The sequence below is a fragment of the Bos indicus x Bos taurus genome, chromosome 6, assembly GCF_003369695.1.
Source record: "Bos indicus x Bos taurus breed Angus x Brahman F1 hybrid chromosome 6, Bos_hybrid_MaternalHap_v2.0, whole genome shotgun sequence".
NCBI lineage: Eukaryota > Metazoa > Chordata > Mammalia > Artiodactyla > Bovidae > Bos > Bos indicus x Bos taurus.
In genome coordinates, this window is record NC_040081.1 from 101802328 (window position 1) to 101818066 (window position 15739).

Consider the following 15739-nt stretch of genomic DNA (forward strand, 5'->3'; position numbering starts at 1 on the left):
AGGAGAAATTTATTGTAGAAATGATACCTCAGTTAAAATTTCTTTATATGTAATAGAATCTATAGTATGTGTGTGTTAGTGGAGAAGGAAATGGCAACCCACTCCAATTTTCCTTAAACAAATTTCCAGATACTAAAAAGAGAAAAAAATAAAATTCTGTGATTACATAATCCATTTTCCTTTCATTTGAAGGTTAAGCTGTATTCTGCTCAAAATAAACAGACAGAAACACCAAAAGCTGAGTTCAATTAATTTATTATTGCTGCCACTTATGGGTACATTTTCCCAGTTCTTTGTCTCAAATCCCAATGATGCTTTTATACTTGCAACACATATTCATCTCCATTTTCCCTGTGCTGAAATGTCTGACATGGGAATATGAGGTATTTCTCAGAAAACAGAGTAGTAAGGTGTAGGATGAAATGTTTGGGCAGTATTTCTTACATCACATGAAATTCATTATGAAATGCCACTAGATACAGTCTTTCATTACATTTAGCAAGCTTGAAATTTCTGTTTCTTATGTAGAATAGAAAAGGGAATGTGAATTATATAAAAGTTGAATGTAATTAAAAATAAAAATATATCTTAAATATTCACATTACATACCTTGCAAAGCCTTCAATGAGTCACAAAATCTTAGAAATTATTATTAAAATGCTTCTCTTTTTCTCCATTTCCCCAGAAAATCAGTTCCTAATATATTTCTGTATATTATATGAAATTAGGACCTGCCAGAACCTCAAAAGATGATATTGAAAAACAAAAAGTTAATTAGGAAAAGCAGATACTTTTAAAAACATTAAAATTCTCACTAATATTAGATGAAATCAACCTAAACCTGGTAAATCAGTTTTTAAGAAACTTAAGCACTTATTTTCCTTTCATTTTATATCCAATAACTGCATCAAACCTAATATCAATCTTTCGTTTTAAAATTGCCTGGAAACGCTCAGGAAGGACCCTAAAAGAAAGATACATAAAAATAATTAGGAAATTAATATTAAGTGCATTTGTAAATTATCTTTAAGAATACTTATATTTAAAAAAACAGAATACTTATATTTATCATATATCATGCCCATGTTAAGTAAGATTAAGAACATTAACTCTGAGTCACTTTTATGTGTTCTTTCCAAAGAAATCCAATTCCTTTTGAAAAGGGAAAGAGAAGAGGTTTCGCTTCTTTACGGTAAGAGTGACTTGAAAGATTTAGCCTTCAAAATAAATATACTTGAATATTTTTTAAAATACCTAAAAGACAAGGTGTATAGAACTGAATAGTTCAGATGCTCAGTTCAGTTCAGTTCAGTCACACAGTCTGGAAGAAGCACAAGCTGGAATCAAGATTGCGGGGAGAAATATCAATAACCTCAGATATACAGATGACACCACCCTTATGGCAGAAAGTGAAGAGGAAGTAAAAAGCCTCTTGATGAAAGTGAAAGAGGAGAGTGACAAAGTTGGCTTAAAGCTCAACATTCAGAAAACGAAGATCATGGCATCTGGTCCCATCACTTCATGGCAAATAGATGGGGAAACAGTGTCAGACTTTATTTTTTGGGGCACCCAAATCACTGCAGATGGTGACTGCAGCCATGAAATTAAAAGATGCTTACTCCTTGGAAAGAAAGTTATGACCAATCTAAATAGCATATTCAAAAACAGAGACATTACTTTGCCAAAAAAGGTACGTCTAGTGAAGGCTATGGTTTTCCCAGTAGTCATGTATGGATGTGAGGGTTGGACTGTGAAGAAAGCTGAGCGCCGAGGAATTGATGCTTTTGAAGTGTGGTGTTGGAGAAGATTCTTGAGAGTCCCTTGGACTGCAAGGAGATCCAACCAGTCCATTCTAAAGGAGATCAGTCCTGGGTGTTTTTTGGAAGGACTGATGCTAAAGCTGAAATTCCAGTACTTTGGCCACCTCGTGTGAAGAGTTGACTCATTGGAAAAGACCCTGATGCTGGGAGGGATTGAGGTCAGGAGGAGAAGGGGACGACAGAGGATGAGATGGCTGGGTGGCATCACCGACTCGATGGACATGAGTTTGAGTGAACTCCAGGAGTTGGTGATGGACAGGGAGGCCTGGTGTGCTGCAGTTCATGGGGTCGCAGAGAGTCAGAATGCAAAAGTAGGAAGTCAAGAAACACCTGGGGTAACAGGCAAATTTGGCCTTGGAATACGGAATGAAGCAGGGCAAAGGCTAATAGAGTTTTGCCAAGAGAACCCACTGGTCATAGCAAACATCCTCTTCCAACAGCACAAGAGAAGACTCTATACATGGACATCACCAGATGGTCAACACCGAAAGCAGATTGATTACATTCTTTGCAGCCAAAGATAGAGAAGCTCTATACAGTCAGCAAAAACAAGATCAGGGGCTGACTGTGGCTCAGATCATGAACTCCTTATTGCCAAATTTAGACTTAAATTGAAGAAAGTAGGGAAAACCACTAGACCATTCAGGTATGACCCAAATCAAATCCCTTATGATTATACAGTGGAAGTGAGAAATAGATTTAAGGGACTAGATCTGATAGAGTGTCTGATGAACTATGGACAGAGGTTCGTGACATTGTACAGGAGACAGGGATCAAGACCATCCCCATGGAAAAGAAATGCAAAAAAGCAAAATGGCTGTCTGGGGAGGCCTTACAAATAGCTGTGAAAAGAAGAGAAGCAAAAACCACAGGAGAAAAGGAAAGATATAAGCATCTGAATACAGAGTTCCAAAGAATAGCAAGGAGAGATAAGAAAGCCTTCCTCAGCGATCAATGCAAAGAAATAGAGGAAAACAACATAATGGGAAAGACTAGAGATCTCTTCAAGAAACTTAGAGATACCAAGGGAACATTTCATGCAAAGATGGGCTCAATAAAGGACAGAAATGGTATGTACCTAACAGAAGCAGAAGATATTAAGAAGAGATGACAAGAATACACAGAAGAACTGTACAAAAAAGATCTTCACGACTCAGATAATCACGACGGTGTGATCACTCACCTACAGCCAGACATCCTGGAATGTGAAGTCAAGTGGGCCTTAGAAAGCATCACTATGAACAAAGCTAGTGGAGGTGATGGAATTCCAGTTGAGCTATGTCAAATCCTGGAAGATGATGCTGTGAAAGTGCTGCACTCAATTTGCCAGCAAATTTGGAAAACTCAGCAGTGGCCACAGGACTGGAAAAGGTCAGTTTTCATTCCAATCCCAAAGAAAGGCAATGCCAAAGAATGCTCAAACTACTGCACAATTGCACTCATCTCACACACTAGTAAAGTAATGCTCAAAATTCTCCAAGCCAGGCTTCAGCAATACGTGAACCGTGAACTTCCAGGTGTTCAAGCTGGTTTTAGAAAAGGCAGAGGAACCAGAGATCAAATTGCCAACATCTGCTGGATCATGGAAAAAGCAAGAGACTTCCAGGAAAACATCTATTTCTGCTTTATTGACTATGCCAAAGCCTTTGACTATGTGGATCACAATAAACTGTGGCAGACTGGTTCCAAATAGGAAAAGGAGTACGTCAAGGCTGTTATTGTCACCCTGCTTATTTAACTTATATGCAGAGTTCAGATGCTAAAGGCTCTTAAAAAAAGAAACCTGACACTGGAAAGGAAGTAAGAATAGGAACTAATTTTTAGAAACTATTAAAATGTTCCACTAAGATACCAAAGAAGCAGAACTGCTAAAAGAAAATGCAGACAATATACTTGGTTTTGAACATAGTATTGAAAAAGTTCTTTAACAGAAGAGCTTAAATTCCTTCCATGTAAATGAAGGAAGTAGCACCTATGCCACAGTGTTCTTGTAAAGAATCGATGTGTTAACACAAAACGCTGGCTCATGTTGGTGTAGGGCAGAAACCAACACAGTACTGTCAAGCAATTATCCTCCAATTAAAAATGAATAAATTACAAAACATATAAAATGCTGTAAACAGTGATGGACACATAGTAGGTTTAATTTTTTTCTCCCTACCCTACACTTAAGCCATACTGAGGAACTTGTCACATTCCAATGAGCCTGAGAGAAACTAAACAGAGTATGTAAGTCAGTGTAACTATATACAGACATCTGCTTAGATGGAATTAAAATAAGGTTTGAAAATTGAGCACCAAACATTCACATTTCAGAGGAAAATCAGGGTAATATTAATAGTAGTGATAATTACAATGATAATAGCATCAATATATAAATACGTATTTTTATCATATACTAGATATTTTAAATGCATTATTCTGTTTATTCCTCACAGCCCTGCAAAGTTTTGCTGTTTCCATATGACAGATGAAGAAACTGAGCTTCAAAAAAGTTAGATAACTCATCTATGTTCATGCAGCGAGCAAGTTGTAAAAACACAGCTTCATCTAACTCTAGAACACAAACTGTGAATCTCTATGCTAAAGGTCTAGGTAATCTTTATTTAATCAACAAACAGACATTTTGGTGCCTCCTATGTGACAACCTGTCTAGCTAATTCTGGTGGCTCAGTGGTCAAGGATCCGTCTGCCAATGCAGAGACACAGGAGACTCGAGATCGATCTCTGGGTTGGGAAGATCCTTGGAGTAGGAAACGACAACCCACTCCAGTATTTTTGCCTGGGAAATTCCATGGACAGAGGAGCCTGGAGGGCTACAGTCCCTGGGGTCTCAAAAGAGTCAGACATGACTTAGTGGTTAAACAACAGCAACAAACGTGTCCATTAACTCTTCAAAGTGTGAGGATACAGTGATGAAAACCAGGCAAAATTCCTTCTCTCAGAGTTATATTCTAAAGGACTGATCACTGAGCACTTATATAATACAAGTGTAATGTGAAACACTTCACAGGTTTTAAGTCATTTATTCACCAAGAAGACCCTGAAGCTTTACTACCTAAACTTTAAGGTAGTTTCAACCATAGTTCCCAGCAGAAGGGGCTTTAAAAGCCTGACACAAACCACTTGTGCTTTTCATCTCTTGGGGTTTTTTTTGACTCTCTGTCAGTAACTCTCAGTGTATGATCTTTGAATCAAATGCCTGCAACAACTGCCTGTTGAAATAAGAGATGTCTGGATCCCAACTTAAACACCTTATATTAAAATCTCTAGAGGTAAGATCCAGGTATCTATTTTTTAAACTGACTTCCCAAGTGATCTATGTCACGGAAGCCTGACTCTAGGGACAAGTGGCAAGAGGCTTTTTTCCCCCTCTGACCTAAGCCATCTCTTCTGTTTCCCCTTAACCAGCCTCACTGGCAAATAGCCTTCCAGAAAAGTAACGGGGTAATGTGTTACGAGACATTCTTTAAACCAGCATCTTGGCTGTACATTGGAATTGCTGGAAGGCTGTATCTCTCAGAGACCAGGCCACACTACAGACCATTTAGATCAGAATCTTGGGAGCAGGTGTCAGGTGTTGGCATTTTTTTAAAAGTCTCAGGTGAATTCTAATGGCACCAAAGTTGAAAGCTACTGCTCCAAAGAAATGCTTCTCATATTTGAATATGCATACAGATCACCTATGGGTCTTACTAAAATGAAAATTCTGATTTGGGGAATCAGGAGATTCTGTATTGCAAACAAACTCCCAGGTGATGCTGAGGCTGCTGGTCCATGGGCCAGATCTGAAGTAGCAAGTCTCAAGGGTCTCTAAAATTATAAAAGATAACTTAGCAATTCCTTCAGTATAAAAGATTACTTAGCAATATGCTTCAGTATAATTTTGCACAAAGTAAGAGCTTAGTGATTATCTGTTGTATATTTAAAATGAATGTCTAAAACTTGACTATGATCTCCTCGAATATCAATGTCACATAATTCCATTATATAATAACGCTTAAAAATTACCCTCCTTCATATGCATGCATTTATGATAGGACTTCCAGAAATATACAAACTTCTTTCTTTAAAAAAATATTTTTTAAAAACTTATAGAAATTAGTTGCCTAATTGCTATTGCAATTAACTAATTGCTATTCCAATCTTGAAGGTCAAAGTTGCTCAGTTGTGTCTGACTCTTTGTGACTCCATGGATCCGACTCTTTGTGACTCCATGGACTATGCAGTCCGTGGAATTCTCCAGGCCAGAATACTGTAGTGGGTAGCCTTTCCCTTCTCCAGGGGATCTTCCCAACCCAGGGATTGAACCCAGGTCTCCTGCATTACAAATGGATTCTTTACCAGCTGAGCCACAAGGGAAGCCTAAGAATAAGGGAGAGGGTAGCCTATCCCTTCTCAGTGGATCTTCCTGACCCAGGAATCGAACTGGGGTCTCCTGCATTGCAGGTGGATTCTTTACCAACTGAGCTATTAGGGAAGCCCATTCCAATCTTGCTTGAATGATTAACAAATGTGGTTTTAAAAATGGATGGCTTCCTTAAGCTTAACTATTGTTTTTATTAACTTAATCCATGTAATCGTACTGTATCAAATTCCTGGCTTTAAATCCAAGTGAAAACATGTAATAGAAAAATTTATCATGGGGACAAACATCACTGTCACTTACTTTTCCATCAATGACAAAAAGTTGAGAGAAGATGGAACAAAGATCATTTTCTGTTCAGTCAGGATCCCATCTATCAGCTTGTTTACCACTTCCTCAGGTTCCAGGGTGGGTCCCAAACTGAAACAGAAGTAGTCTTCAGAACCAAAACATTTCACTGAGCCTTCAGCTTTGGTTTGGTGCTAAACGAGTATGTTAAGTTACCATACAAACCATTACATAACTGACTTATAGTTAGCATCCAGCCCAACACAGGTGCTCAAAAATGGTATCTATTTTAGCAATAATAATAACAAAATAAAGCCACTTATTTAGCACTTATAAGGGAATAGCAATTAGCCAAGATGGCAATGGTCAGTCTCTCTTGCCCCCCGCCCCCCGCCCCTCCCAATCCTCTTGCTCACGCCCCACATCCTGTAAACAATGACTCTGCATGGCTATGGAACAGCTGAGATTATTTATAGCACTGCACACACACATCATGGTGTACTCACTTGGCCACATGCCATCGTTGTTCTGTGTATCTATATAAGCACCACCTGAACAGCCCTTGCGGCTGCATCAGCCATCAGCAAATAAAGCATGTCTGTAGTTCCTAAGGCTCCTCGCATCTTCTTCCAGCTTCCTAGCTCACACCTTGCCTACCCTGGGTTCAGCAAACAGCAAGACAGTGCTTATTATGTACTGCATACTATGTTAAACATTCTACCCAGATCATCTCACTAAAGTTTTCCAACAACTCTACAAAGGGGAGATACTAGAGTCCTTATTTTGCAAATAAGAACTATAGGAATAACTAGGACTCAAATTAATTTCACTAGATTAGAACTGATAAATTTCATTTTAAAATTTCTAGAAGTCTTAGGAAAGAAGTCAGATTCCATAATATGTATTATTCTATTAAGACAGTTTAGTGAACCATTTCTGAAGAATCAGAAAAATTAAAACATAGGACTACGCCCAGCTCTAAGTCCTTGATCTCCATATGGAATCTTTATTAAGCCTTGTTTTAATTTTCAGCTTTGTTACTTAGCTCACGTTACATCTTTACTGTGTAATCATCCTGGCATATGTACTGCTGAGTAGATGCAGTCCCTAGAAAGTGACCTTGGTCATCTGGGTGTTGAAATAAGGGCACTTAGGCTGGAGTTGCACCAGAGTTGGTCCTGAGCTTTTAACATCTTATTAATGACTTAGAAACAAAAAGATGCATAATCAAATTTACTTACTAAATTGGCAAATGTCATCAAACTGGGTGACTAACATTTTGGGGGGCAGATTTTAACTGTGTGTGACTGGTTAAGTGGGACAAAATTAAACAAATTGAATGAGATTCTTTAGGAACAAATACAGAATAGCTCATTCAGAAAGAAGAAGACGCACCAAAGTAAGACTGGGACAACTGGAAAGTGTAGCATGTACTTAAAAGTGAACATGAGGGGACTTCCCTGACGGTCCAGTGGTTAAGAATCCACCTTCCAATGCAGGGGACATGAGTTCGACCCCTGGTAGGGGAGTTAAGATCTCAAATGCCTCTGAGTAACCCAGCCAGCACACCACAAGCAGATTGCCGAGCTCTAGGGCCAGTGCTCTGCAACAAGAGAAGCCCTCACACAGCGACAAAGATCCAGCACAGCCAAAAAAAAAAAAAAAAGTGAGCATGATAACTGGATACATGAAGGAAAACAGAACTTAAATCACACGTGATATAATCTCTCATTCTCAGCATTGTGTTGTTGTTTAGTCGCTCAGTCGTGTCCGGACTCTTGTGACCCCATGGACTGTAGCCTGCCAGGCTCCTCTGTCCCTGGGATTTCCCAGGCGAGAGTACTGGAGTGGGCTGCCATTTCCTTCTCTGGGGACCTTCTCAACCCAGGAATGGAACTCGCGTCTCCTGCACCGGCAGGTGGATTCTTTACCACTGAGCCACCAGGAAGTTCATTCTCAGAATAGGTCATTTATTAGAATCCTGGGTTTACCCCAGGACCCTGGTGCAACAATATTACATATGAAATGCAGAGGAAATGTAATAATGAAAGTGATGGATTTTGGCTCAATAGAGGCACCAATGAAAAGCAATGAGAACTTAAAGAAGACTAAGCAGTCCTTTAGCCTGTGGGATTAGCAGGTAAACAGTGCCAAGCAGGGGGATTCTAGAAACTGAAGGATGTTTATGCCTTGAAAAGTGTTCAGAGGGAAATCCAAGCATATTGCAACCAGGCTTCCGTATCCACAAGCTCCATCAAATCCCACAAACACCTGTGTAAACGGGACTGCACGTATTCATTCACACTGTGGCCTTGCTAACCTACCAATCCAGTGATGTTGGACTGACTGAACCTCTTCGTTACTTGATCTCTTTACCTAAGGTCTTAGCCTCTGCCGGAAGAATTTTCACTGAATTTGAAGATTGTCTAATAGCATGATATTAAAAAGACTGTAAGAAAAGCCTTCCAGAAAAAATTCAGTTTCTTGGCAAAATCAAACCTAAATCATTAAAATGTCAGTATATGGAAATACTTTTTCCTCAATAGTCTAATGTTAACAAGAGTTGCAAATCCTATTAAATAAATATAGATAATGGATTTTGTTGAAACTATTCAAAAACACTTCAGGCCTATCTGTTGGGATGGAGAAGACGAATGCATGTGGGATCTTAAGAATACTTAGGAAGAAAGTATTTTCAGGTAGAAGAACTACCTGAGTGGTTATCTAATTTCACCACTTAGGTAGCTGAGTAATTTGGGGGATGACATCTCTACTCTTCAAAATTGTTTGGTTTTGTACTTAATTGGAAAAAAGGACATAATGCAGTGGTACCAACTGACTCTCCAAGGGACAGAGTTATCAGTTTTGTAGCATTTTCAGATTCTATGATATGAATACTCCCAACATAGTCAATTTCAAGTTACCAGCATGGTGTCACCAAAGGAATATAAGTTGTCTTCTGCACTCCACAGATAATATGATGGTTAAATGGAAAATGTACATATAAATACTTATAGAGTTGTATTATACAAATGTTACTTCTCACCTTCTTATATAACAACTTTTTTATGGTACTAGCCAATGAAAAACTAATTATTTTTCTGCATGCGCTTAGTCACTTCAGTCGTGTCTGATTCTTTCCAACCCTATGGACTGTAGCCTGCCAGGTTCCTCTGGCCATGGGATTCTCCGGGCAAGAATACTGGAATGGGTTGCCATTCCCTCCTCCAGGGGATCTTCCTAACCCATGGATTGAACCTGAATCTCTTACATCTCCTGCATTGGCAGGCGGGTTCTTTACCACTAGTACCACCTGAGAAGCCCAATCTTTCTGTGGAACCCACAAAAGCTAAATTTTTAGAGAAAATAAATTTTGTTATGTATATTACACAAAGGAGAATAGACATCTTAAAACAATGTATCAGAGCATCCAATTATTCTTGACAAATAAATTCAGATTATGTGGCATTGTTTATATCACTAATGGAAAAGAAAAACATATTTAAGGCAAATGCATTTAATTTAAAAGTATTCATATACCTAATAATAATGCCCCCAAATATATGAAGCAAAAAGTGACATAATTGAAGAGAGATATGGACAGTTTGAAAATAAGAGCTGGAGACATTAATCCTACTTTCAACAATGGATTGAACAAATACACAGACGATCAGCAAGAAAGGACTTCCCTGGCGATCCAGGGGTTGGGACTCTGCTTCTACTGCCAGAGGCCTGGGTTCTATCGCTGGTCAAGGAACTATTATCTCACAAGCCATGAGGTGCAGCCAAAAATTAAAAACAAAAATCTCAAATCAATAACCTAACTTCCCAACTGAAGAATCCAGAGAAAAGAACTTACTCTAAAGCAAACAAATAAAGGAAATAATAAAGATTAAAGCAGACATAAATGAGAGAACAGATAACAATAGAGTCAATAAAACCGAAAGCTGGCTCTTTGAAAAGATCAACAAAACTGACAAACCTTTTTCGAACCAAGAAAAAAAGAGAAAGAGAAACCATCGAAATCAAGAATAAAACTGAGTTCATTACTGAGTTCACTACTACTAATCTTACAGAAATAAAAGGGACTATGAAAATATGATGAATAACTATATGTCAAGATTAGATAAGCTAGATTAAATGTACAAATTCCCAGGAACACACAAAGCACCAAAACTAACACAAGAAGGAATAGAAAACATGAGTAGCATGTTAATAAAAGATCTTTAACAAAAGATTTAACAAAAGTAATCAAAAAACTCCCAGCAAAGACCAGCACTAGAGGGTTTCATGATGAACTCTACTGGAGTTTAAAGAATTAACACCAGTCCTTCTCAAAGTCTTTCCAAAGACAAGAGGAGAGAACTCTTCTCAACTCATCCTATGAGGCCAGAATAACCCTGTTACTAAAGCCAGAGAAAGATATCACTAGAAAACTACTACCAATATCTCTTCTGAATACAGATGCAAATATACTCAACAAAATACCATCAAATCAAATATAGCAATAAGTTAATGTAATATGCCATATTAATAGAATGAAGGATAAGCCCACATGATCATCTCAATATGCATGGAAAAAGCATTTAACAAAATCTAACAGTCTTTCATGAAAAAAAATCACTCACCAACCCAGGAACTTAAGGGAACTTCCTTAACCTTATTTTTCTAAGCATTTGTACAAGGCAGTCTGATCTGTATAACCAGAGTGAAACAGAGACGATAATAGGAGTTATTAAATATGAAAAGATGACTGTGAGCCTTTCTGATAATCAAAAATATACAATCACATAGAAGCGCTGTCTTTTCCTATCATAGTGGCCAAGACTAACAGCGCTGGATCACTGAAAAAGCAAGAGGGTTCCAGAAAAACATCTACTTCTGCTTTATTGACTATGCCAAAGTCTTTGACTGTGTGGATCACAATAAACTGTGGAAAATTCTGAAAGAGATGGGAATACCAGACCACCTGACCTGCCTCTTGAGAAACCTGTATGCAGGTCAGGAAGCAACAATTAGAACTGGACATGGAACAACAGACTGGTTCCAAATAGGAAAAGGAGTATGTCAAGGCTGTATATTGTCACCCTGCTTATTTAACTTCTATGCAGAGTACATCATGAGAAATGCTGGGTTGGAGGAAGCACAAGCTGGAATCAAGATTGCTGGGAGAAATATCAATAACCTCAGATATGCAGATGACACCACCCTTATGGCAGAAAGTGAAGAAGAACTAAAGATCCTCTTGATGAAAGTGAAAGAGGAGAGTGAAAAAGTTGGCTTAAAGCTCAACATTCAGAAAACTAAGATCATGGCAGCTGGTCCCATTACTTCATGGCAAATGGATGGGGAAACAATGGAAACAGTGGCTGACTTAATTTTGGGGGGCTCCAAAATCACTGCAGATGGTGACTGCAGCCATGAAATTAAAAGACGCTTGCTCCTTGGGAGAAAAGTTATGACCAACCTAGTTCAGTTCAGTTTAGTCACTCAGTCGTGTCTGACTCTGCGACCCTATGAACTGCAGCACGCCAGGCCTCTCTGTCCATCACCAACCCCCGGAGTCCACCCAAACCCATGTCCATTGAGTTGGTGATGCCATCCAACCATCTCATCTTCTGTCGTCCCCTTCTCCTCCTGCCCTCAATCTTTCCCAGCATCAGGGTCTTTTCTAGACAGCATATTAAAAATCAGAGACTTTACTCTGCCAGCAAAGGTCCATCTAGTCAGGGGTATGGTTTTTCCAGTAGTCATGTATGGATGTGAGAGTTGGACTATAAAGAAAGCTGAGCGCAGAAGAATTGATGCTTTTGAACTGTTGTTTTGGAGAAGACTCTTGAGAGTCCCTTGGACTGCAAGGAGGTCCAACCAGTCCATCCTAAAGGAGATCAGTCCTGGGTGTTCATTGGAAGGACGGATGTTGAAGCTGAAACTCCAATACTTTGGCCACCTGATGCAAAGAGCTGACTCATTTGAAAAGACCCTGATGCTGGGAAAGATTGAGGGTGGGAGGAGAAGGGGACGACAGAGGATGAGGTGGTTGGATGGCATCACCGACGCAATGGACATGAGTTTGGGTAAACTCTGGGAGTTGATGATGGACAGGGAGGCCTGGCGTGATGCGGTTTGTGGGGTTGCAAAGAGTCGGACACGACTGAGTGACTGAACTGAACTGAACTGAATATTCAAAGTTGGCAAAGGTGAGAGGAATGGACACTTTATACCCTGCCAGTGGGAGGATAAATTAAAACAATCCTTCAGGACGGTAATCTAATATATCAATCAAAAGTAAGTTCCTACTTTTTGACCCAATAATTTGTTTCAAAAAAATAATTATAATAAGATGGTTGAATGTTCACTGCAGCATTATTTACAACAGCTAGGACAGGGAGGCATCCTAGATGTCCATCAGTAGATGAAAGGATAAAGAAGCTGTAGTACCGATGCACACGGAATATTACTCAGCCATAAAAAGGAATGCATTTGAATGAGTGCTAACGTGGTGGATGAACCTAGGGCCTATTATACTGAACGAAGTAAGTCAGAAAGAGAAGAACAAATAACAAATATTAACACATACATAGGGAATCTGGAAAGATGGTACTGATGAGCCTATTTGCAGGGCAGCAACGGAGATGCAAACATAGAGAACAGACATGGACACTGGGGAGGGGGTAAGAAGGAGATGCTGTGACGAATAGAGAAAGTAGCATGAAAACATATACACTAACATATGTAAGACAGATAGTAGGAATTTGTTATGTGACTCACGGAACTCAAACCAGGCCTCCGTGACAACCTAGAGTCGGGGGATGGGATGGGAGGTGGGAGGGAGGCTCAAGAGGGAGCGGCCATATGTATACTATGGCTGATCCATGTTGATGTACAGCAGAAACCAACAAATTTGTAATTATCGTTCAATTAAAAATAAATTAAGAAACAAATAAAAACAAGGGAAAAGAAAAAAATAAGATGGTTGGAAAGGCAAGCAAAGATACACACACACTTACATATATACATGTGAATATATAAACACATAATGTATATATGCATATGTATACATGCACACAAAAATATGCATTTATTGCAATAACGAAAGATTTGAGATCTAAATGTCCCTCAACAGAGAAAATTACATCCAAGGATCATTAGGCTAACATTAAAAAGAATAATGTGAGACTTCCCTGGCAGGCCAGCCATTAAGACCCTGAGTTTCCACTGTAGGGGGTATGGGTAGGATTCCTGGTCTGGGGACAAAGAACCCACATGCCACACAGTGTGGCCAAAAATAAAAATAAAGAAACAGTAAGGTAAGAAAAAGGAAGAGAAAGGTAGCTCTTTGGGCTTCCCTGGTGGCTCAGACGGTAAAGACTCTGCCTGCAATGCAGGACACCAGGCTTCGATCCCTGGAGTAGGGCATGGCTACCCACTCTCATATTCTTGCCTAGAGAATCCGGTGAACAAAGGAGTCCAGCGGGCTATAGATCTTGGGGTTGCAAAGAGTCGGACATGACTGAGCACATGCACACAAGTTAGCTCTTTATATATCAACACAGAAAGCTAACAGCAGCATATTGTTATCAGCAAGGTAGCTTATATAAATAGTATGTATGTTTCCATGTACCAGAAAAAGGAAATCAATTAGGAAGTGTAGATGCTTTAAAAGCAATGAAGCTATTTCCAATGAAACAATATACATTTTAAAAATAATGATTCTTGGGGAAAAACTTCAATGAAAAATTATGTTGAAAAAAGAAAGCTAGGAATAGAGCGGCATTTGGAGTCAGGGACCCTGGAAAGAATTCCAGTCTGCCATTCTGGGACTGCGGAACCTTGGGGAATTCTCTTAACTTCTCCAAGTTTCAGTTTCTTTGTCCATAACATGGGCAGATTGTTAAAAGGATTAGAGCTGGGGGAGGAAACCTATGGTGTGGATCCAAGTCAAGTTCTCCCGTCTCAAAGATCAGAGGTAATTTATGTCAGGTATGTAGACCTAGTAGGGTACCTGGTATTTCGTAGGCTTTCAATGAAAGGTGGAAAAGTGAAAGCTGCTCAGTTGTATCTGACTCTTTGTGACCCTGTGGACTGTAGCCCGCCAGTCTCCTCTGTCCATGGAATTCTCCAGGCAAGAATACTGGAGTGGGTAGCCATTCCCTTCTCCAGGGGATCTTCCCAACCCAGGGATCAGACACAGGTCTCCCGCACTGCAGGTGGATTCTTTACCGTCTGAGCCACCAGGGTACCTTGTATTTAGTAGGCTTTCAATAAAGGCTTTTAATAAGATGATTTCTTGATATCCAAGTGTATTTATTTTTTAATTAACTGATTTATTTATTTTTGGCTGTGCTGGGTCTTCATTGTTGCGAGGGTTTTTTTCTCTAATTGCAGAGAGCAAGGACTCCTCTCTAGTTGTGGTGGTCGGACTTCTCATTGCAGTGGCTTCTCTTGTTGCGGAGCACGGGCTCTGGGGTTTGTGGGCTCAGTAGTTGTGGCTCTGGGGCTCTAGAGCACAGGCTCAACAGCTGTGGTGCTTGGGTTTAGCTGCTCTGAGGCATGTGGGTCTCCCCAGATCAGAAATGGAACCTGTGTCTCCTACATTGGCAGGTGGATTCCTTACCACTGAGCCACCGAGGAAGCCTAATAACCAAGTTTATTTAGCAAAAATAACTGTTAGCTGTCAAAACACTTACTTGGAGCACCTGGTTACACTTAATTCCAATAAACCTCAGATTATGCTACATTATAACCCTCACAGTAAAACAGTTTCTTTGCAGTGTGTTAGATATGTAAATATAATAACCAATAAGCTACATCTTTGATGTGCCTTAAAAGAGAATTTAAGTTCCAACATTAATATAAAACAAATTATTCTGAACTGGTCCCTTAGAGGAGGATTGCTTCCTTTTTTCTCAAAGGCTTGTCCCTCTGCAAAAAAAGGAAATTTCAATCTGAAACTCAGTTCTGCCAATTACAGTCAAGTTACTTGATCTCTCTAAGCAAAGTACTGTTGATGAGGTTTAAGAAAACTAGAGATTTTATTTAGTGTTCAAAATACAAACTGAAGTAAGAATTTTTCTGTCCTCTAATTAGAGCTCTGCTGGAGCATGCAGCGGTTGTGTGATGCTGGAGCGAGTTTGGGCAGCATAGTTTGGCCCAAGGTAAATAGCAGGAACACAGCTCCACCCATCAACAGAAAACGGGATTAAAGATTTACTGAGCATGGCCTTGCCCATAAGAGTAAGACAGTTTTCCCCACAGCCAATCC

At 39.4% G+C, this 15739-nt stretch overlaps 1 protein-coding gene across 2 annotated transcripts in view; it reads right to left on the bottom strand.

The window, feature by feature from the left end:
* Window positions 1-239: 239 nt before the first annotated feature.
* Window positions 240-15739, bottom strand: part of HSD17B11 (hydroxysteroid 17-beta dehydrogenase 11) — a 49466-nt gene continuing 33966 nt past the window's right edge. Inside the window, exons 6-7 of one of the 2 annotated variants that reach the window (XM_027544982.1) lie at window positions 6490-6606; window positions 240-964 (exon numbers count right to left, since the gene is read on the bottom strand). In XM_027544982.1, the coding sequence (XP_027400783.1) occupies window positions 874-964; window positions 6490-6606 (208 nt within the window). In that variant the 3' untranslated portion in view covers window positions 240-873. The remainder of the gene's footprint in view (window positions 965-6489; window positions 6607-15739) is intronic. The other variant, XM_027544983.1, reaches the window with a different exon arrangement.